Raw genomic sequence first — 23,955 nt, 5'->3', positions numbered from 1 at the left:
ACGCCTGAATGACAACGTTACAAATTCATCTGACCTTACGTTGTCACACACGCCCGAGTACTGACCGTCAAGCCCACAGAAGTGGACGGCTAAATATAATGTGCTTCGTCGTGAAATCACAATATCTACGGGTTGGCACTTGGCAGTGTTGTCGTGCTAGAGAAAGCGTCCCGTAGCGGGGAAGGTCACCGGTTTGATCCTTCGTTCTTTATTAGTCGCTCTGGAGACAAAATTACCGTGAGCGACCGCGTTCACCAAAGCGAGAGCGGGATTAACTTTCTTGTTGTCGGTTCGACGTTTCAACCCCCGACGCTGTGCAAATGCGAATGTTACAGCAGCAGCAACATCTAAGAAGAGCATGAATATTGCATGAGTCCAGCATCAAAGGATGAAAAAAGCTTGAAGAAATAATGAAAAGCGAAGGAGATGAGAGGCTGTGGGGCAGTCTGGAGACAAAACCACACCAAGAGCCAAGAAAACGCACAGGTGATACTGACCAAAGTCAAACTCCATTCATACTTCAAACGTAATAGCCACTGGACTGTATTCTTTATTGAAGTATAAGCCATTTAAAATGCCCCTACATTTAACCCATTGATACCTGATGCAGCGTGTATATCCCTCATTTGTGTGTGTATCCCTTTAAGACCGCGAACCGCGTCTTAAAGGGATACACACACAAATGCTGCATCAGGTATCAATGGGTTAAACTCCAAAACCTCTGTCTCTCTTCATAACAATGTACATCAAAGGTAATGGGGGCTTATCTATAATCATAAACTAATTCAAATCTGTCCAAACTAAAAGAGCAGGGATTTTCCATGGATTCTAGCTGCAGAAGCTGCTATGGTTGCAGTCTTATTGAAGCAGGTTTTTGGCAGCAGCTTGTAAATGTCTTTACCTTGATAATAAAATCATGTTCAACCAGTATTTTGTGTCAAATGATAAATGTCTTTGGTAAGTAGCTGTGTAATACGTGGGATAATGTAGGGGTCTTACGTCACCTGTCATGACTTATCTGTACTGTAGCTAAGCCTATCTCCACACGTGTGAGCATGGAAGCAAGTCCCCGTGTGTACATTTAAAGGGAAAACACCTGTCGCCTGTCCTACAGGTGCACCTGTATGTGCACCTGTATGCCAAATGCACCTGTATGTGAAATACGCAGAATTTAAAATGTTTAAGCACGTCTAAAGTATGCACACGACATGTGCACCTATGTGCAGTGAATATGCCACTGTCTCTGACTTGTCTTATCACTATACTGCCTTATTGCTTGTTGTGTCTCTTGTTGTTTTTGCACTCATATGCCCTGTCACATTTGTACTATGTTGTAAACGGAGTCCACAGCACAAGAATTTCACACGTGATACTTGTACCATGGAGTGACAATAAAAATCTTGAATCTTGAATCTTGAACAGTATATCAATAAGACCCTAAGCAAAGATCTAAGTTTGAGCTTTTGAGCAACGTGTGCTCTTGCACACAAATCTCATCTAGACTGTTCAAGATCATTTGGATGAAACAAATAATGCCAAAGGATGTGGCTATTTTTCAGAAAAGTAGCAAGGCAGAGATAAAATATAATGAGTAAAGTGTATTTGCAAGCATGCAAATGTTAGAAAACTGGTGAGCGTGAAGTAATAAGACGAATAACACCAAAGTCCAAAAGAACGACTTTGAGTCACGGAACAATAAAAAAAAAAAAAAAGATCTGGCTGGTGTATCATTTTAACATTATGCAAATTCTACCTGGGGGGTAACATTTGCACTTTAAACACAAATCGATGCTCCTCTCTCGCGAGGCGCCTGCCCGTACCTTTCTCGGTGCGCAGCCTCTTGAAGGAATCCGTCTTGGAGAGGCCCGGGTCAGAGATGACCTTGGAGCCCAGCTTGACAGTCAGGTCGATGGAGCGGTATCCCTGCGGCAGCTTGCGGTCGTACAGGAGCGTTAGAAGCTGGGCCAGGGTCATCTCAGCCGGGAGGGGCTGACCTGATGGGGAGGGAAAGGCAAGAAAAGCAGTGTGTGAGTCCACACTGGCGTATTCACAACCTCACCGTGCAATTCCATTTCGGTAATACGAGTCACAAAGTAAACATGACTGAAATGAAATTTGCAGTCAGTTGACACAGACTATTACGGTATACTATAATAAAATTGCCTAGGCGGGCGGTGTTCTGTTGCATCACGTTTTGTGACATCGGGCCGGGTGGACGTGGGCCCAGGCCCAGGTTGTTTACGTGGTTTTAGGTCTGGCTGTTAAGCCCAAAACACACACAGCCACCACACAACACCAGGCCCGGAGTCTCAGCAAACTGGATTTGAGGGCAGCGTAAGCGGCCTGATAATGTAGTATTATTAAATTCACCTCCCGCACATTGAGAGCTATTTCGGCTTGCCTAGTGTCAACGTTTGACCTGAGAGCGCCTCCTCTGGCCCCTCAAGGAGCTGACCCAGATGGATGGTACGGCTTCATTACAGGAGCCCAGACTTCCCTTGGCACCGTGCCAGCTGGTGGCTCTATATTCTGTGCCTGTGTACGTACATACACACACATTAGGCTTGAGCACTAAGGGGGGGGCACGGTGGCGCAGTGGTAAGCGCTGTCGCCTCACACCTAGAAGGTCCTGGGTTTCGATTCCCACCCGGGACGCTGTGAGCACTGAAGGAGCCCGTCCGCATGTCCTCGAGTGGCCGCCGCCCGGGTGGGGTCGTCAAAAAGGGCCTTTCTGTGTGGATGTTTTCCCCGTTCCTTCATATTAGGAACCCCTCACCAAAAACATGCAATATCCTGGTCGCTGAAGTAGTCGTTCGGGGGGCACCTGTTCGGAGGGAGGGGAACTCGTTGGAATAGCGTGATCCTCCCACGTGCTATGTCCTACCGGTGAAGGTCCTACCCTGTCAGGTGAAAAGAAGCGGCTGGCTAACTGCCCATGTCTCGGAGGAAGCATGGAGTTTCGGCTCTCCCCAGATCGGCAAGAGGGTGGAGCAGCAACATGTGGAGCAGACATGTATGGACGCTCCCCCGATATATGCATTCTTGGCAGGGGGACTAGGTGGTACTCACCCTCTCAATCACTCTTTAATGTGCGAGGAAGGGTCATCATTACTGAAGAAATGGAGGATGTAACCGGTATGTTAGTCAATCCAAACCAGAGTGCACACATAGATGTTATATTACTATAGATGGGTCACCGCAGGCTCCGCCAATTCTAACAAATGGTAGCGGCAAGTCTCCTAAATGGGCGTGGTCAAGCATCGACTCAGACCTGCCGAAAGTCTCCTAAGTGGGCGTGTCCATGGAAAAACCATGGGCAAGTGAGAGTTGAAGTTGGGCCGTCTCGCTTGAATCCCATCGTCTTTGGTGCACATTGTCCTACCTGGAAGCAGCTTGTGGTAGAGGTGGAAAACGGGTACGCTGATGGTTTTGGCGGAGGGGTCCACGCCAGAGGAGGCGGTCAGCTTATCGCTCATGACTCGGCCGCGCCGGGACGGGGGGCGGGGAGGGGTCGAGAGGGCCCGTTTGGACTGGGACTTTAAGCCTGGCGGACACAGAAAGACACAGCAATCATTCAGTCGCAACATAAGAGGCGGTCAAGAGCCTGCTCAGGCTTGCTACCTACTTTCATCAATAAAAGCCCAGCTTAGCATTATTTCGGGTGGACAGAAGCTTAGTGTGACAACTTTGGATATTTGTTGGTCCCCTACAATCGGGTGATGATCATTTTGTCCAAGGGTGAACAAAAATACTGATATTATCTTTAAATTTGACCATTTCAACCCTAAAAACAAGACTTCAGCGTTTGCCTCAGAATTGTATTCTTGTCAAGGTGGGAAAGCATGTGAAACAGCATTTAGATTTTAGACCATCCAAATCTTTAACACTTTCAACCATGTGCTTTAGGTACTAGAGCTGTGCATCTTCACTGATCTCACGATTCGATACGATTATACAAGTCTACGATTCGATTTGATTCGATTATACGATGCATCTTAAATCGATGCATCACTTTTTCCGCAATACATGATTTATTTTTTCTCACTTTCTTTTTTCTCACTGTGTGGCTACTTTTAAAATAAAAGTGCATTTGGAATTGCATTGTATTATGATCCATAATTAAAATAAACAACTGCATGTACTTACATTCTATTTTATTTGATTATAAAAAATAAAAAAATTTAAATTAAATAATCGATTTTTGATATTTGTTAATCGATTCAGAATCGTCCTATTAAGCATCGCGATGCATCTCTGAATCGATTATTTTCGGCAGCTCTATTGGGTACGTAGGCAGACTCAAGACCTCAGTAAATTGACATAGCGGGCAGTGGTGGTCTAAAGGTTAGAGAAGCGAGCTTGTCCCCGGGCCCGCCCCGCAGGATAAGTCCTTTAACAAGGCCCTTAACCACAACTGCTCCAGTGGAGCTGCTCAGGCACCAGCAGATCACACTGTGGTTGTACTGGTCAGCTTCCAGGTATGAATGTGAACAGGGCGCTCCTGAAAAAGAGAGCATTGCTCTCAGCGAGACTTCCCCCGTATAAATAAAGGTTAAATAAATAAAAATAAAACCTACGGTAGTTCTTTTTTACACACCTCTGGCTTCAAGCCCTGAAGACTCAGTATCCATTTAGTAGTCATTGTAATTAATACGCCTCGAGTCAAAATATCTCTTCTATTCGTGAGATCATCACGGGCTTTGCCAAAAGCAGAACATTTCAATGCTTCTCGTTTGTGAGTGAACTAGCTAAGCAATTCCCCTTCCGACGCGATTGGCAGGTGGGGGGGATGGGGCGGGACATGACGGCCCGCAGAGATTGGCTGAATAGCTGAGGACGGGCTGCTGTCTGAGGGGTACATAGAAACCGAACCAGGTACCTGAGGCCACGACAACACTGTAGTTGTCCTGGAAACCGCTGTCGGCTTTCATCTTCTCCTTCTCCTCGTGATTCTTCTTCTCCTTGTCGTCCTTCTGCTCGTTGATCAGCTTGGCCGTGATGCTGGGCGTGTCTGAGGCCGAGAAGAGAGAGGGGAGGAGCCAGAGAAATCACACGAGCGTTATTCAAATGAACAAGATGTGAAAATGTCAAAGTCAAACATATTTTGATTATGAGCCCAATGTACAAATCACAATGCAAGTTTGGTGAACAACAAGAGATGGAGGGTGGATGCTAGCTGAAGGCAGTATTTTCATGGGCTCTACAGAGTAAAGAAGCTGATGATAATTATCGCTGTGTATGTTGAGCATGTTGTATTCATCCGAGTGGTGACATGTATAAGCACTACACTACACAGCATATCATATAAGCCTCCCTCAAGGCGTTCCTGACATATCGCGTTAACGAGCCTGGGACAGACAGACATATGGACGTACAGAAACAATCCGACCACGGCTCTCAACGGCATGACAAGTCATAGATCCGCTATGCTCGTAAAATTGTTCCTACTACATTGTCCAATAGCCTCTTTCCAGCATTTTCCTTGCTCTTGTTCTCTCTCTCTCACACACACACACACACACACACACACACACCCACACACACACACACACACACACAGTCTCATAACCGCAGTGGTGTGTATCAAGCCTTTTATCTGTTGTTCAAGGTCCTGAGAGGGGAGCCATTCATCAGATGGCTAAAAGCTAATGGCTAACACACGCTACACACACACCACAGCCTCGCTACTGCACTGTTGATAACAACAACCAGAAGAATAAAACCACATTAGGATTCAAACTATTCTGTTAGGGTAATAATGATTAAGGAGACTGGCAGCCTCTCTACCCTGCATGTTGTGCCATCGGGTTGGATTTGATGGGCACTAAAGTTTGAGGAGTTTCTCTGGCGATGACGGGTGGTGGAAGATGTGAGAAGCAGATGGTCAAATAATCACTTCCAACATGTTGATCTTTTTCAGTAAAGCTGACGACTGTCGTGAAGACCGGGGGGCAGGAGGTTCATGGGAAAAACACTAGCACGAAAAATAGCACTGGAGTGAGATCCACGACCAATCATCTGCTAAATGCTCTCATTTGAGTATGGTAATTACATCGAGGTATCACAATCGATTCAACAATGATGTATTGATGTTCACAAATGCTGTGTCGAGCAACTTTTCTTTCAAAATGAAAAACAGAACGGAGCTACTTTGTTGATCCCTCTTCGAGCCTTTTTGCACGAGTGGGAGTGAGACTGTGTGGCTCAGAGTTTGTCTTGAGTCGATGTGCGAGGAGCCGACACGGGGCATTAACTTCAAATATGTCTGCCTTTTAAATTTTAAAGAGTCAACCGAAAGGGATAAAATGCTTGAATGGCGAGCGGTGGGTTTCCTCTGTTTAAGACTGTGTGTGTGTGTGTGTGTGGAGGATATTGTGCTCCGCACTCACCAGCTGTGGGCCAACGCAATATTGATGAAGCCGGGAGCGAAGCTACAAGAACGCTTGCTCGTCATTTCCTATGAACACTGCCACAGCCTCGCACACTTCCACTGCCTGCAGCTACAGTTAATATACCTTCCTTTATTTAAATCTGCAAACGTATCTCCTGCACAGAACTTATCTTCATGTGTCAGTTAAACATACAGATGGTGAATATTGATGTCTACACACACCTGGACACTTTCTGTACGTGAGGCCTTCTGTCGTCGACATGCTAATGCAAATACGATGCACATTTTGCTCATAAGCTGGATATTGGTTTATCATGTTAATTCTTTTTTTTATCATCTATTATGCATTGCATTCATGTTTTTTTGTATTCCTTATTTCGTGTGTGTTTTTGCGGCTTGTCCTAGTGAGAAGAAGTAATGAGAAGTTTCCTTTATTGAAGCATACCAGATACTCGGTCCAGAACCTCGGCCAGCGTGGTGGAGATGGGCAGGTGGAGGGTTCGGTACTTGTGGCCTGCTCCATACATGGGATGCTGGATGACGTGGCTGGTGGCGTTGATGCGTCCTTTGTACAGCTGAGAGCAGAAAGAAATGAGTTTGTGTTAGCATGTTGTACAGTAGAACTACAAAATAAAGGGGGAGGGGGGGGGGTGTATTTAGGGTTAGACTGACACAGGGGCCTGATGTTGGATAGGGACCGATCAAAGTGAATGACATTTCATCTCTTTATATTCAGTAATGAATGATTCACTGAAAGACAGTATGCCTATCCTTAAAGAGCTGCTAATGCCAAAGATTGCTAAATGAACACAGAGGAACCACAGAGTTTTAGTGTTCAGTGTCCCGTCTAAGAAGCTCTTTCACAGGCTTTCGCATTCTGACAAGAATACAATTCCAAGGGAAACACTGAGTACTTGTATTCGTTTGGCATGAAAAGGTCAAATTCAAAGATATTGAATATTAGCACGAAGATTTTGTCTACTTCTGTTTTGGCATCCGTCTGCAAGATCACAGTGTAGATTTAGAGCACAAACACTATGACTGCTTCTGTGAGTGATGGTGACGGCTGTAGGGCAGTTGAAAGCTTTCAGAGGGGACATATGCAGATGCAGAATAGTGAACTAGAATTACTAACGACCCCTCTCATCCACTGCTCGGTGAATTTGAACTTTGACCTTTCAGGGAAGCGTTACAGACTACCGATGGCAAAGTGAAACATCTACAAGACATCCTTTGTCCCAGATCCTGTCAAAGCAATAAATTAAACTAGGATGCGGTAGCTGTTATTGTAGGGTGGTGCTTTTGACTTTGCTGCAGTTTGTTGCACAGCAGGATTTGAATTTGAAAGGGTGTAGACCTGGGAATTGTAAATCTTGACTTGTGAGCCGTATTCTTTATGATTGGCTATGTTTTGAGTGCGCACGAATGTGTTGACTCACCGTATTGTAAACATGTGTAGTGTGTTGTATTTTTTTTATGAATGGGTATGTTGAGTGTGAGTGCATGTGTGTGGAGTGTAACGCAACTTGTGTATTGTGGGCCATAATTTACACGAATGTGTATGTTGAGTCGAATATGTTTTTTTTATGTCGTGTTTTATACTTTTATGACATGTCGGACAATGAAGTTTCCTAATTGTTATCGTAATCTCGATTCAGAAGAGATCGTCTTGGTTTTCGACCTCTATTCCTGCGCGCTCCTACTCTTGTAACACCATTCTTCTGCGTTTGCCTTTATTTAACGTGACTTCTCAGGTTTGTGCATCACAGCCAGTGACATTCGCTGCTTTCTGCGGGCTAGGGAAGCCTACCAGAGCTAAGGAGCAGACACACAGACACAGACACAGAAGAGGAAACCCACTCTTAACATAGCAACTGGCATGTCCACCCACCTGTCAGCAGCCAAGATAGATGCAGGCCCCCTAAATTATATAATGATGGAGAGTTCAGCAGCGGGGCAATGCCATTTCTGATCTCATGTGCAATTATTATTAAGTTATAGGTCTGTCCTCCTATGATGATGCAACTGTCTCTCTCTTTCCCTCAAGTATATGTGGCTGTGTTGGCTGAGTTAGCAGCAAACCGTAGTCAAGTCCAAGTCAAATCCAGTTCATGACGTGCATCCCATAATAAACACTACGTCTAGGGCCTTTTGACACACGCCAATCAACAGCGATCCCTCATCTCTCGCTCAGGAAATGACCCTGACCTGTCCATTGACTCTTCATCAAAAGCTTCTTACAGTTTATGAGGAACAGAGAAAAAAAGAAAACCTTGAATAATGAGGACGAGATGAGCTTGGAGGTTAGCATGAAATTAGCTTTGTGCAAATGAAACCGACTTCTCTACCTCAACTCACCCTCTCTCTCCTAAACTGCTCTGGTGACGACCAATCACTGAGTTGCGTGAAATATGGGGCATCAGGGGTGCCCGGCTAGCACACAATATAGCAGGCGCGCATCAGTCTGGAGGAGGTATTAAAAGTAGGAGGCTTCTGCTTCGTATTGCTGCGCTGTCCCCTTGTGGTCACATGGGAACACTACATAATGCTTTTTACACTCGAGAAGGCGTGCGTTAGTATCAGTTTTTGCTATTTTAGCCAGTTACTTAAATTGAGTGGGGTGGGGATACATATCTTTAACATGACGGTGTTTTGTCTTGTAAATCTATCTCTGTTTGTGCCGTACAGGAACCCAGCGTGTCGTCTTGCCAAATGACAAAACCCTCTGCAGTAAGACCTTTCCTATCTGGGTAAGGTATGAACTGAGAGAGATTTACCCACCGGACATGGAGACTGCAGGAAGACGGTGACCTTCTCATCCTCCAGCATGAGCTGCAGGAACAGCCTTCGAATGAAGCCCGAGATGTTCCCAGAGATGGGGACATTGCCTCGCTGGGGCGCTGACTGGAAGAGCTCACAGAGAACCTGCAGGCAGAGAAAGGCATGTGAAAATCCTTCATCAAATTAATTCACTTAAATTGAAATAAATATATTAATAGAGTTAGAAACCTGATTAATCAAAGCAATGCTTCCTGATAAGAAGCTCGTTTTACAGGCAACAAATACATTTTAAGCTAGTAACTAAAGTTTTGGCTAATAATACAAAACCTATTTCTGAGGAGTAAAAACCGAATTACTGGAGTCTCAACCCCTTCAATGTGGTAATGTTTTACATGAAAATCTTTAGCCTCAGCCATTGAGTTGTTCTGAAGGAGCAGAACATCAGACCTGTGCCATGAGCCGCTGGTTGTTGGGGTGGCAGGAGATGCACTGGAGGAAGAAAGCCACAGTGGCGTTCTCCAGAGCCGTCCTCTGCTGGGTGGTGAGCCCTCCCGCCCGTCCAGAATACGCCAGCGAGTAGCGCGACCCCGACGGCTGAGGCTGGGGTGGAGGGGGGCACGAAGCCGCGGCACCAGAGCCCGCCGCCGGATGGGAGGCGGCGTTGGCGCCGGCGCTGGCGCTCGAGTGGCACAGCAGGAAGAGGAGGGCCGTCCACAGCGGGTTGACCTCCGGCCCGCCGAGCCAGTCTTTCATGGCGTGACTGTTCCCCACTTCCGTCAGGAAGCGCAGCACCGGAGCCGCCAGCTCGGCCGACAACGGCGGCCGGCCGGGCGAGGAGGAGGAGGAGGAGGAGGAGTGGTAGTGGTGATGGTGCTGCTGCCGTCGCTCGGCCTGAGCGGCGGGCAGCGGGAGGTCGGCGCTGGCCAGGAGGCCGCAGCACAGCTGGGCCAGGCTGCGGACGAGCAGCGAGGGCAAGCCGGAGTCCAGGAGCTGCTCTATGGCCCCGGGAGACTGGGAGGCGGCCGCCAGCGTGGTGAGCTGCGACTCGGACAGATTGATGGGCGGCCTCGCGTGCTTGGAGTCGTCCGTGAGGCCGGCTGCGTTGGCGCTGGCGTTGGCGTCGTGCTGCTTCTTGCCGTCGTCGGTCATGGCCAGGCGGTGGTGCTGCGCCTGGGAGTGGCTGGCGCTCGGCACGATGCCCATCCAGGACATGAGCAGGGAGAAGTAGCTGGGGTGGATGTGGCACATGGAGCAGAGCAGGCTGTCCACGGCCTTCTTCAGCACCAGGTTGCAGGGCAGCGACATGGACCAGTTATACAGCAGTCTACAGGGAAGACACAAGTGATCGAGTGGTCAAAACGCAGCACTGAATATTGTGAAATTATCAATCTATGTCGGTAGTCCACTAGGGGCTTCAATATCCATGCCGATGTAGATACAGATAACTTGCTAAAGTTAAGATAATTCATATTTTTGAAAAAAGCTGTTTTATGAGGTTTTCCTAAATATCATCTCCCTTAGAAAATCAATATTCATGATAAAGTTACTGTAAATGTAAATCTGACCCTGCCCTCTTTGTTACATGTAGTTTTGGTCTCAAAGGAAATAAAATCTGGGTTATGTTTTCACGTTGTTTCTTGTTAAACTATTCATGTTTACAGAGACGCTATGCAGTATTCATACCTTGTGGACATACATGTCTGTACTACATTTCTAAAGGGGGTAAAGAGGCTTGAACCTTCAAGGCTTTCGATCTTCAAAAACAACCAAAAGCTAGTATAGGTGGTGCATCAACACAGATGGGACAGACTGGGAACATCATATCTGATCCTCTTGCTGTTTTCAAAGGTGTGCCACAGGGCTCTATCCTGGGCCCTATCTTATTTTCCATATATATTAATGATGTTGCTAAAGCAGCGGGCAACTCCCGTATCCACCTCTACGCCGATGATACCATCCTGTATTCAGTTGGCCCCTCCCTCCAATCTGCAGCAACCACTCTCCAACAGAGCCTCACGGACGTAGAGAAATCTTTTCTCAATCTCCATCTCCGCCTTAACACAAAAAAAACAAAGTGTATGCTCTTCTCCCGAATTAAGGATGCCCCCAGACCCCCCAAGATCATCTGTGCCGATGGCACACCTGAGGGCGTGGCCCTGGAATTTGTGGATTCTTACAAATACCTGGGTATCTGGCTGGACTCATCCCTTTCCTTCAATACACACATCAATAACCTTCAGACTAAAATCAAAGCAAGATTAGCTTTCCTCTTCCGCAATAAATCTTCCTTCACTCATCCGGCCAAACACACCCTCGTCAAGTTGACAATTCTTCCGATTTTAGATTACGGCGATATCATTTATAGAACAGCTTCAGCATCAGCCCTCAAAAAATTAGACACGCTTCACCATTCAGCTATCCGTTTCGCCACCAATGCACCCTTCCAGACTCACCACTGTGACCTCTACAATCTGGTAGACTGGCCCTCCCTTAAAACCCGACGATCCCTCCATTGGCACCACTTTATTTTTAAGTCCATACTAGGCAAGACACCACATTACCTCTCATCTCTCCTCCACATAGCAACAAACACCTATAGTACAAGATCAAGCGGGTACATCAAACTTTCTATCCCCAGCTCAACCGCTTATAGAACTGTCTTCGGCCGCACCTCCTTCCGTTTTGCAGCAGCATACGACTGGAATATTCTTCAGAGCACCCTCAAACTTGCAACCCTGACATCACTTTCCATTTTCAAACAGCAACTCCAACAGCTCTTTGTTGACCGCTGTGTCTGCTTCCCCCCCTCATAGTACCCCCCCTCCCCCTTCTCCCTTTACTACCCCCCCTTTCCCTCTCTACCCCCTCCCCCTTCTCCTTTTCCTACCCCCCCTTCTTCCCATCTCCCCCTCCCTCTTTACCCCTTCCCTCCCTCTACCCCCTTTCCCTTCTCCTTTCCTCCCTCCCCCCTCCCTTCTTCCCATCCCCCCTCCCTCTACCCCCTTCCCCTTTTCCTCCCCTCCCCCTCCCTTCTTCCCTCCCCCCTCCCTTTACCCCCTTTCCCCTTCTCCTTTCCTCCCTCCCTCCTCCCTTCTTCCCATCCCCCCTCCCTCCCTCTCTACCCCTCCCTCCATCTACCCCCTTCCCCCATCATGCTGTGTTTTGTTTGGTTTATCCTGTATTGTTTTGTCTTGTTGTGTTGTGCTACGTTGTACTGTGTTGTGTTGGTTCTACGTTGTGCTGTGTTGTGTTATGTTGAGTTTTGGCTCTATCCTATGTGATTGCTGTTATGTTTTATACCCTGTTTTATAATGCACTGTTTTTATCCTTTTTATCCTTAACATGACCTTTTTTGCAGCCCCTCTCCCTTACCCCACAGGCCGTCAGTGTAAATAAGAATTTGTTCTTAATGACTCGCCTGTCTAAATAAAGGTTAAATAAATAAAATAAAATAAAGATGCGTCAAACCACCTGCATTTTCTGTATTAAAAAAAATCTTTTAAAAAATGATGAAATGTTTCTATACAGCCGTTAAACTCCTTAGCTTTCAATCATTCCCATTTGGGCTCGAACCCTGGAATGAATACATCAAATGTCTGTACTGTTTTATGAATAATATGGTAGAAAGACAGTGACTGACTCAAAGAGCTCTCTGTTAAGCAACACCGGGAGGTCGTAGTCAACGGGCAACTCGTAGCTGTGCCACAAGATGGCCGCCACACAGTGGAGGTGGGAGGGCGAGGGCATGAGGAGGCCGTACTCCCTCGACGAGGAAGAGGAGGAGGAGGTACTGGCGCCCATGTATCCGATGGGACTGTTCCGTTTGTGGGCCGCCACCCGCGACGAATCGTGGACCCACTGGAGGAGGGCCTGGATCCTGGAACGTGAAAAGAATTTTAAAGCACTTGTGGGTATTTCTTCCAACTTTTCAGAAGCCTCGTCGAGGGACTTAATGCACAGCAAACACTTTTATATGACAGTAAAACATGAGAAGGGGACTGAGAGGACAGTTTTTACTGTCGGCATATTAGTCTGTCTGGGAAATCACCTTGACGGGAAAAGTTTCTCGCCGGTTGCGATTATCATGAAGGGACAGCTGCCAAACTCATCGTCATTCAGGACAGTTAAAGTCAAGGTAAAAGAGGGGATGCTTGATGTACCTGTCTTTGGTGCCAGGATCCTGTGTGGTGCCCAGCTGGTACAGAATGTCGATGGTGGAGTCTGATGAGAGGCCATTCAGGCGCCCAAAGAGCAGAGGACTGTTCAAATCTACACGAAGATAGCAAAAGTAAGGAGGTTAGCCATTATTTTTGAAGAACACCTAATCTCAGAAAGTGATTAAAGTCCCTGGAAACCAGAAATAATGTTTTATTATTTAGCATTTTGAGTTCATCACATCACAGGAACCTATGTTAATAAGCCACCAGCCAAATTTTAACGATGATGAACATCGCAAAGTATATAAATTTAGGTTCGACAGTCATGACAAAAGTCATGAGAATCAATTCGATTTTAGACGGTCTTTTCTCCCGCGGACTGTGTGGGCGTGTCCCGCGTGTGTGCGTGCAGGACTGCAGGTCTCCTCCGAGAGAGAGAGAGGGAGAGAGAGGGAGAGGGAGGTCGGGAAACAGAGAGATAGAGAAGGAGAGAGAGAAGGAAAGAGAGATGGAGTGTGTGTGTTCGCTCGTTGCATACTGACAGAGAGGAAGATCGACTCTGCCGCTGCGAGTGAACAGCGCTACTGTGTGTGTCAGTGTGTGTGTGCGCGCGTGCGTGTGATTCGATTAAATCTTATGACGTGATAAGATCATGCATTTTAGCACCGCGTGCACCGCTCTCCTCAATGAGGAAGTGGAAATCCAGACCTTGTAGAAAAGTGGCAATTTTGGGGGTTAGGGTTGAAACTAATGTCCCCTACTTTCTGAGGCACATAATTACTCACATAAGACGCTAAATATAATAGTTAGAAGGTTTTTGTGGATTTTGGTTTCCAGGGACTTTAAACATAATTAAGGCATTTACTTAAAGCAGCTACGAGCAAGATTTTCGATTGTTATTAAACAGTCTAAATGTAATATTGATGCATCACATCTTACCTATAATAGTAGCTGAGACCAAAGCCGTGTGAATCGAAGATTGCTCTCTTGATGATTATAGAGTCTGTGTCTGTCTTCCAGCAGGCCGGATAGACCAGGAAGTGAAACGAAACAGTTTACGGCAGCTGCCTGCCTTCAACCGTTTCGCTCTGCCTAGCAACAGACCATAAACAAGGAGAACGCCATGCTCGCTACATCCAGGGACTTGCTACTCTCGCGAACATCTCTCGTTATATTCTAACAGTTTGTTTGGAAGTTATTTTGTTATTTTGTGCTTATGGCTGAAGTGACTGCCGCACACCGTTTCATTTCACTTCCTGATCTGCCCCGGCCGCAGACAGACTAATCATCAAGACAACACTGGCCGATTCACTCGGGGTTCAAGCGAGACTACTCGGCGTTGGTCTTGTCTACTATTAGAGGTAAGATGTGATGCATGGATATTAAATTTAGACTGTTTAATAACAATCGAAAATCTTGCTTGTAGCTGCTTTACAATCCTACTTTAAGTCCTACTTAACAATCATGAATCGCCACAATTAACGAGTAACCCAGCAAATTCTAAATGCAAATCTCCTGCTATCTCGCTTGGGATGACGACTCACTGCCGGGGTCGGTGCCCGAGGCGGCGCAGTTCCTCAGCAGAATGTCGATGAGCTTGAGTCCGATGCGCGTGGACTGCAGGCCGATCTTCACCAGCACCGCCTCGATGTTGGGCGAGTGCATGCCGCAGTACGGCGACATGAGCAGCGCGGCGCACGTCTGCAGCAGGTTGGCGGTGGGCGCCGCCGCACTGGCCATCATGGCCTCCAGGTCGCTGACGTGGGTCAGGCAGTGGTGGAGCAGACGCAGCCAACCGATACTGCAGCACAGGGAAAGAGGGGGAAAAGGTCAAAGGTTAGATGTGTTCGCTGCAAGAATATGGCGTTCTACATTTGTATTCTGCCTAATTGACACACGGGGGGGGGGTCCAAAGATGCTTCAGAATGGCTGCCATCAGGAGGGGACAAAACATTTCTATGCAAAAATAAAGGAAATAAAAATCACAATTTGACCTTTCAGAGGGAATATTATTCATTATGTGGACAGTGAGTAGTGTGATAAGTCTAGTGGTAGACACAGTGGGACTGCAGGCGTTGAAATCAGACAGCTGAAAACATTCAACAGTCTAAACCAGTTGACAAACTACAGACAGGAGCCAAATATATCAATATTTTGCTCACCAAGCCAACAATGACGAACACCCGACCAACATCCAAACCTGCAAGCCTTCAAAAGTTCCTTTGAAGCTGTCCGGGTCAATGTGTCCTCCAAACTATGGTCATTTCCCCCCCCAAGGCTCAGTCGGTGGGGGATGTGCTGTGGGTTTTTAAGACCATTTCAAATGTAGCCCCATCAACGTCGATAAAGTTAACGCTTTTGAGGTCGTCGTCTTCAAAATGGATTGTTTGAACGCAGTCTGCTGTGTGGTCATCTATCCGCCAAAACCGAATGTTGACCTTTTATACAAGTTCTGATTTAATGAAACGCGACAGGGTAACTGTAGCTTGGGATTTTTGTTCATATCGATGAACCTTCAAATACCTTTGAAACAGGGTTTTATTTCACAAGGCTCATGGAACAGTCAGTATGGGCAGGTTCAGCCTGCTCCCAACAAACAGAAGTCCTACTTTTTCTACATCAATACACAGAATTGGGGTTGGATAGAAGCATGTATCCCTCCGCGGCTCGCTAGGGGGCGGGGCCCCCATATATAGGCCTCGACTGCAGAAGATAGTATTTTAGCCGAGCTTAACTGTTCACAGCGGATCAGCTTCCGCGCCGAGCGCTAGCTTTTAGCGATAGTAGCTAACCTACACCCATCCTCTTTTGCCTTAAGTGGATACTGTATTCACCAAGCATCTTTTTCTATCTGAATTGGATTGGACTTAAACCCTTCTCTAACTGAACTGTCTTTATTTCCTGGACGACAGCCAAACCAACTACTCCAGAGCCACTGCTGGTCGTCTTCAGTCACCACCACTGGAGATATCGTCTCCTGCATCCGAATATTCGTTCGTTGGGTAGGTATTTGGTTTCCAAATTTGGTATTCGGATATTCTTTCTTTTTGTTGTTGCCAGGACTAACGTTTCGATATTACATCTTCATCAGAGTCTGATGAAGATGTAATATGGAAATGGAAATATGTTCGTCTTGTACTCTGCACCTATTAAAAAGGCATTGAACTGACCGAAGCTGCTCCAGTGAATCCTTCCTTCTTTAATTGCTGCTGTCCCGCTCCTGTGACGCACCGGACTTGCCTACCCAGCTGAAGCGTGGTGGAACTCCCATTTCCAATTCATTTTATTTGGGCAGTGGTGGCCCAACGGTTAGAGAAGCGAGCTTGTGACCAGAAGGTCGTCGGTTCAATCCCCGGGACCGGCAGGATAAATCTGGGTGGGGAAAGTGAAAAGGCAGCGCTTGCCCCTCCCTCATTACCACCACTGAGGTGCCCCTGAGCAAGGCGCCCAACCCCAACTGCTCCAGTGGAGCCGATCAGTGGCCAGCAGATCAGACTGTGGTTGTACTGGTCAGCTTCCAGGTGTGAATGTGTGTGAATGTGAACAGGGCGCTCCTGAAAAAGAGAGCATTGCTCTCAGTGAGACTCCCCCTGTATAAATTAAGTTTTTTCTTTTTTAATGTTTAGAATATTTATTTATTATTCATTCAACGTTAGTTTTCCTGAAACAGCAAGACCCCCCAGCCCCCCCTCAGGCATAGATAAGCCAACGGTGAAGCTCAATATAAAAACCCAATACAACCAAATGAAAAATATCCTTGTCAAGGCAGAATGCAGGCCAACACCTGTCCTCTGCTGCCCCCTTCAGGAGCCAGTGCTCTGGGCAAGGGGAGGGGGCTCTGTCCCCCCCGTCCTTCCTGGCCTTTCATTGATTTTTACAGTCCTGTGTGTTTGGTACCTGGTTTTGGAGACCTGGTCCTCAGAAGGCAGGAAGGGGTTGTTGACAGTGGCAGAGGAGGTGTTGCCGAACGCCGTCAGCCCCAGGAGCTTGATCTGAGACAGGCCCAGGGTGCTGGCGTCACGCGGGCGGTGCAGCCTCAGGCACACGGCGGACGCCACCTCCGCCTTCACGAGCTGGATCTTGATGTAAGTGAGGCCGCTGGTGATGACCGGTGTGGAGAGCGGCAGCATGTTGACTCCATCGGCACTGATCTCCACGGAGACCGAGGATGGACAGGCTGGTTGGGAGGAGGAGGAGGAGGAGATGCCAACAAAGGTAAGGCGGCTATCAACATGTCCAGTTTGGATTTAATTTGCTGGGGTCAATAGCTAACATTTTATTTCCTGCAAAGTTTCTGAAGTTAGCATACAATCCATGTGACAATTGGTCGCAGCTCCTCAGGGATAATGTGCATGTAAAAACGGTTGTCGGTTTAAAAAAACATGCAATTCTCTGGCGGAGCACGGACCACAGTTTGGGAACCAAATGGTTTACATAATTCATGGAAACGTATCTGGACAAATCATTTCAAAAAAGGAGAACACCAACTCTCGCTACAATCCTCAATGGTTTACTGGCACAGCAGAGAAGTCGCTGGCAGAAGGAGAGGGTACAGGCATGAAAAATCCATGCAGCCTATTGCATTTTTTAAAGTGCACCCTTGTCCAAACTGAAAGTTAAATATTTCAGCGTGTTTAGCTCCCCAATAAGAGTCTCGCTAGTCATACAGTATCTGAACATACTGACATAATAAGCCAAACCCTCATGTCGCTCTGGCCGAATGCTTTCTCCACATAGTCCTTTTCCTTATGCGTGTATATATTGTTATCGGCAATCGACCAAAATCGGCAAAAAAATCCAATATCGTGTATCCCTAATATCAATTTCAATAATGAGGGACAGCCGTTGTTCTAAGTCAGAGCGCTGCTACTCACTGGCCAGGGAGGCGAGGTGTGGCTGGATGTGGAGCTCCTTCAGCAGCACGGCAGCCGGGAGGTGGATGGTGAGGTCGCACCAAGCCTCCTCGGGGAGGAAGATGTAGGACCAGGCTGCTGAGCGGGCGCGCCGGTGGGGGGGCGTGGCCTGGAGCAGGACCTCCGCCGGCTGGGCCGTGGGGCTGCTGGAGGTGATGGTGCCTGGAGAGAGGGGAAACAACCGGATCACCCGGAATCCAAAAATTACGATTTGAAGTGGGAGCAAAAAAAGTGTATGAATAAGTAGGAATGCCACAGGTATGTGTTTCAGTGCCGCTAGGATCTGTTTGTGTCTACAGTGTGGATTTTTTTTTTTTTACGTATTTTAAAGGAACACTCTGCCCATTTTCAACCAGCTTTGTATCATTAGAACATCAGTAGTATACAAGTGACATCACTGGTCCACACTAACTCAAATTAATAACTCATTAACTCAAATCAACTCTCAATAACTGTCAAACTATTCATCATTCATCTAGTTTAACAGTTATTGAGAGTTGATTTGAGTTAATGAGTTATTAATTTGAGTTAGTGTGGACCAGTGATGTCACTGGTCCACACTTTAACACTCAATAACTGTCAAATTAAATGACAGACTTCAAAACCGTTTACAGTTTTCTGATATACTACTGATGTTCTAATGATACAAAGCTGGTTGAAAATGGGTGGAGTGTTCCTTTAAGTAATGGTCAGAAGGAGAGCGATCCATTAGGCTTTGCCACATCTTCATCAACACAGTTAAAGAAACGGACATTCTTCAAGCACCTAGAGGGGCAAAGTTGTGGAGTCCTTCTGCGTTGTCGGGCTCTGAGGTCATGACCCGGGCTTTGAGGCTGCCGTCTGCTGCCTTTCCAGGACCTGAATCCAAGAACTTCATGATGGTGGACACCATGCTGCGCGCTGTGTTCACAATGGCCCGTGTGCTGGTCACCATGTTGTTACAGATCAACTGTACACCACCTAATTGGCGACAAGGACGTTGGGAATAAACTTAAGGTTAGATCGGAAGCTACCGAAGTCGAGATTTGAGTGAGCTGAGCTGGAATGCTGGGATGAATGTAATCAATGCAGATCTTCAGTGTAGTGGTCCAAACGTCTGTGTAGACACCCACCCATGTCATGGAAGGCCTTGAGGGCCTCACTGGTGTCCAGCACTCGGAGGATGAACCACAGTAGAGGCTCAGACAGCTGACAGGTGGAAAGAGAGCCCTACAAATCAAATCAAATACATGATATTAAATAAGGCCCAGCCTCAAACATGTTCCTCTGAAATGTGTTGGTTTCTCCACCTCTCCTTACCTGTCTACCCATGTAGCCACAGGCCATGTATGTGAGGATGGGCTGTAGCATGACCTGGACTGAGGTGGCCCTCTTGCTGAGGGTGGTGAGGATGGTGAAGAGGCCATCGCCTACTGAGATGGCATCCAGACCCCCATGGAAGTTCTCATGCTTGGTCAGGTGGAGACCACTGGCTCCTACAACAGGGAGAACACATCAGCTTTATGAATGGAACTGAAATAACTGTAACCCTGTAATTAATCGAAGAGTGGAGACTGTTTCTGATGTAGTGGCGGGTCTGACCTATGATCATGGCCATGGCACTGCTGTTGCACTGGCCCAGCGCTGACAAGATCTGGCTCATTATCTGCTGATTGGCTAGGACCAGGTCGGCCACACCTGCCGCCGGGCCCTGATTGGATGTGGATCCACCAGCCACGCCCTCTTTGCTGCCGCATACCTTCTCCTCGTCCGACACGCTGCTATCGACAGCCCCGCTGCCGGCCGGCGGTAGTCGTCCACTGAACTCCCTGTCACCGGACAGAGGGAGCTGCACCAGCACGTTGACCAGCTTGAGGAGATCAAACATCAGCTGGTCGCGTGTGGTCTCGCCACAGACAGCCTTGGCATCTCCCGGGCGGATGATGTTGGCGAAGAGGCCGCCAAAGCAGGCTCGGGCGCCCACGGAGCTGTCCGAGCCGCTGCGCGACACCACCTTGTCGGAGCAGGTGATGTAGTGGTGGACCAGGAAGGTGATGGACTCGATGACAGAGGAGATGGTGCTGACCGACACCACCTCAAAGTTCTGCTCCAAGGTGAACTCCAGGAGCTTCACCTGGGCGTCCAGCGGACCCTGGCCTGACTGGAACGGACCCCTACGATGGCCACAAAAAAACATTATTAGTTCCACAAGACCACTCGTCGCTATTACTGCTGCTACTACTGCATGAAACGACGGCGTACCTCTCAGTGGACAGGATGTGCATGAGCTTGAGCAGGAACTCGCTGAACATCTGCGGACAGGTGGAAGACAGGTGGACCTGTAGGCGGGTCAGAAACTCCTGCATGGCCTGGGTGGCGGTGGGGCCCACTTGAGAGCTGTGCTGGCTGGTCCCATGGGTGGTGCTGCCGGACAGGAAGCGCACCAGGACGTGCACCAGGGTGGGATCGGACACCATCTGCTGCGCCGTGCCCTCCTGACTGCCCATCCCGGTGCTGGAGGCTGGAGGGCCAGTTGAAAGTTAGAAACACACAAACGAGGCATACAGTATATATCTAAATAGGATACTGCAAAGGGAAATAACACGAGCATGAGATGTACAAAGAGCCGAGGAACTGACCACAGGCCGTCATGTTGGTCATCAGGGTGAGAGAGTGCAACACCAGACACCATGTCCTCAGGGAGGTGTTGGGGTACCACGCCAGCACGGTTAGGAAACTGCTGATGGAGGCTGAATACAGAGACACGTAGACATCGTTTAAAATACAGGAATGACGGACTCTTTAAAGGGACGGACCGTTTGGCGGAGGCCCTGACCTTGGTTGAGCGGGATGGTGGGCACTCGGCTGGCGTTGAACAGGAAGATGTCCGAGCCGCTCTCCTCGCTGCCGCCGGAGCACGAGTTGAGGCTGAGGGTCAGCCACAGCTGGAGGAGGGACTCCAGCTAGGATTTCAAACATCTCGTCAGTGGGAGGGAATACACCGAAGGGAGATTAGACTGAATTGGAATAAGTGTGGTGTGGTAGTTCACGGTTACGTCTAAACCTTTTTGGTTTTATGTTGTCAACTACACTTGTAATGGCATCAGTCTTGCTGAGTGTACAGTAGGGTTGAGCATTTGGATGAATACATCAAGGATCGGAAATGATACTAAACTTGATATTTTATCTAGAGCTTTAAAACAATCTTACAGGCAATCTACACCAGATACGTTACGTTATCCGATTTGCGGATCCGGCAAAACTGACGGATCGACTCTCACCCATGTTAATTGATGGGCGATACATGCGGTACGGAAAAATTACGCACCCGTCCTATTTTTGTCGGATCCCGCATACGCCTGACATATGACATGAGTGTGGGTCTGTTCGCAGCCGTACCACATCCGTTCCAGAGGCGGTGTACATTAGCCCTTAGTGTGTGCTGGCTGCCTCCCATTTGCGTGTCTGATGCTACTACATCCCATTGGGAATGAGCGCCACCTCACACTGATTGAGCAGTTGTTTTTCTTGACTGAGATCTTTATGCTGTATTTTAAAATATGAAAAAGGCCCGTCCTTGCACATTTCAAAGCTGCACTTCAATTCAAATCATTTCACCTGCAGCCCTTATATATATATATATATATATATATATATATATATATATATATATATATATATAGCCAATTCTGGAAAGGACAAAGGTTTCTCAATCCCAACACACTTCACGGGGTGGGAGGGTGGGTTACCATACATTACCTCCACCGTTTCCCAAATACCAAGCTTTTGAGAAGGAACGGGTCGACAGGGACAGAGTGATATGCCGTAAAATAGGGGTGCAAAATCACGTTTCAAAATCGATCTGTGCGTAACAGCGAGTGTATTAACCCGATGCTACCAGATGCGGGCGGTATTGTTGTGAAAACAATACCACCCCCATTACGAAGGCATTATGGTAAGGCCAGAACTCTAGGCATTCCATGTGTATTTGATCTTTTACACTTTATCAGGAATAGTGTGTGTGTGTGTGTGGGCGCGCGTGCGTGTGTGTGTGTGTGAGAGTTCAGTCTCTCTCTACATTAATAGGTAGTATGTGGCAGAGACAATGCTTTGGTATCTTTAAAAGTCATGAAACTATTTTGCTTCTCATCTTAGGGCGCTTTCACACCTGCAATGTTTAGTTCGGTTCAGAATTTACATTTTCCATCCTGGGAGACCGAGGCGAATTACCGGAGTGTCTTGGCCAATTCGGGAGGGTTGGCAGCCCTGTCTGGACCGTTTGATTTTTGGCTGGTGTCAAAGCGAACGGAGCGAGCTGAAAAACGAAACAATGTAGGATTCTTGCATTAGGTGCGAACCGAGGAAGCGGACTATCAGGTGTGAAAGCGCTCTTATTGGTGCTAAATTGTAATTGAATTTGGTGGATCCAAATAAGGCACGCGCTGACCTGGACGTGGTGGACCTGGAGCATGGAGAAGAGCTTGTTGAAGCAAGCGCTAAGCATGGGGATGGAGGAGGCCTGGATCATCAGGCTTCCGCCCGTCGGGGAGCCTCCTCCATGCAGCCCGCGCAACAGCGAGTCATCGGTCCCATTAGAGGCCTGGTTCACTGGGGAGGCAGGTGAAGAGGAGACTGAGAGACAAGTCAGAAAGAGTCACGGAGAGTCGGATTCCAAAACATTGCATATCAAATTTTGAGAACAGTTACCTGAAATGTATGAGTTAATATTTAAAGACATAATTTGAACACCTTATCACCGCTATTCATGATCAGTAGGATAGTAGATGGATACCTGTGGGTGAGTTGGAGGTGAGTGCCTGCAGGATAGAGTCAGCCTGCAGAGTAGCCATCATTTTGAGCATCAGCTCGGCCTGTTGCTCCAGGCCCACTTCTAGGCGGGCGTCCAGTGCTGTGAGGCGCAGAGGCAAAGGGTTCGAGGGGTTGTTATGGGTCACCAGGGTTTTCCCCAATCTTTAAAAGCCACCAACTCGTTTCTTCCAATCGTGTCAAACATTTTGCACAAAGCACTGTATGCACATTCCTTGCTTCGAGCTTCTTAATGAGTTGATTCTCGACAAGTGTTTCAAATGAAAGTGCAGTGCGAAGTTCATCCTCTGCTCACCTTGTGACACGGAGACCGAGAGACCCTGCGAGCCGGGCTTTTCGACTGCGACTGGAGGCTTTGACACGGGGATACCCACCCCCCCTATGTAAGGGTTGTACCCATATGTGCTATAGTCAGCGCCCCAGTAGTCATACCAGGTGCTGCTTATAGGCTGCGGATGGACAAGAGAGAGGGGGGAGAGAGAGAGGACGAGAAACAGAGAGCGGGAAAAGGAATACAGTCATTCCGTTCACAACTTGGCGATTTCTTTCACATTGGGTTCACAGAAACACTCATGCTGCATGCATTAGTTTGTCAATCTCAAGATGTCTTCGGTTACAGTGACTTTAAACTACTGCAAGAACATCTCAGAACAAAGGCTGTGATCACATAGAACGCTTTCCTGAATGCACCTCTGCCTTTTGTCCAAGTTATTCTCAGCGGTTTTGCACATCTGCACCGCGCACTCGAAGTTGAACACGTCTCAACGTTAGCTGCAGCTGTGCATTAGATCAAAGTGAAAATAGACATTGCAACATCTAGGCGGAGCCCTGATCCGATCTCGTACAGATCCAGTTGCCTTGCAAGGTTAGCGGAGCCCTTGGGTGAGATGATGAAACCGTAGGTGCT

General features: G+C 47.7%; 1 protein-coding gene across 1 annotated transcript in view; it reads right to left on the bottom strand.

Annotated features, from left to right (window-relative positions):
* birc6 (baculoviral IAP repeat containing 6) overlaps positions 1-23,955 on the bottom strand; it is a gene marked incomplete at its 5' end in the record, with an annotated part of 179,405 nt that overhangs the window by 103,805 nt on the left and 51,645 nt on the right. The window contains 21 exons of the mRNA XM_083651107.1: positions 1,821-1,994; positions 3,383-3,544; positions 4,880-5,011; positions 6,837-6,966; positions 9,173-9,316; positions 9,620-10,496; positions 12,813-13,049; positions 13,333-13,441; positions 14,874-15,130; positions 17,227-17,506; positions 18,204-18,404; positions 19,008-19,202; positions 19,355-19,451; positions 19,542-19,717; positions 19,824-20,395; positions 20,484-20,742; positions 20,861-20,971; positions 21,058-21,184; positions 22,669-22,853; positions 23,014-23,130; positions 23,344-23,497. Of these exons, the coding sequence (XP_083507233.1) occupies positions 1,821-1,994; positions 3,383-3,544; positions 4,880-5,011; positions 6,837-6,966; positions 9,173-9,316; positions 9,620-10,496; positions 12,813-13,049; positions 13,333-13,441; positions 14,874-15,130; positions 17,227-17,506; positions 18,204-18,404; positions 19,008-19,202; positions 19,355-19,451; positions 19,542-19,717; positions 19,824-20,395; positions 20,484-20,742; positions 20,861-20,971; positions 21,058-21,184; positions 22,669-22,853; positions 23,014-23,130; positions 23,344-23,497 (4,696 nt within the window). The remainder of the gene's footprint in view (positions 1-1,820; positions 1,995-3,382; positions 3,545-4,879; positions 5,012-6,836; positions 6,967-9,172; positions 9,317-9,619; positions 10,497-12,812; positions 13,050-13,332; positions 13,442-14,873; positions 15,131-17,226; positions 17,507-18,203; positions 18,405-19,007; positions 19,203-19,354; positions 19,452-19,541; positions 19,718-19,823; positions 20,396-20,483; positions 20,743-20,860; positions 20,972-21,057; positions 21,185-22,668; positions 22,854-23,013; positions 23,131-23,343; positions 23,498-23,955) is intronic.

Source organism: Poromitra crassiceps (assembly GCF_964638095.1).
Source record: "Poromitra crassiceps genome assembly, chromosome: 14".
In the NCBI taxonomy this organism is placed as follows: domain Eukaryota; kingdom Metazoa; phylum Chordata; class Actinopteri; order Beryciformes; family Melamphaidae; genus Poromitra; species Poromitra crassiceps.
This window is presented reverse-complemented; position numbering and strand designations above follow the sequence as displayed.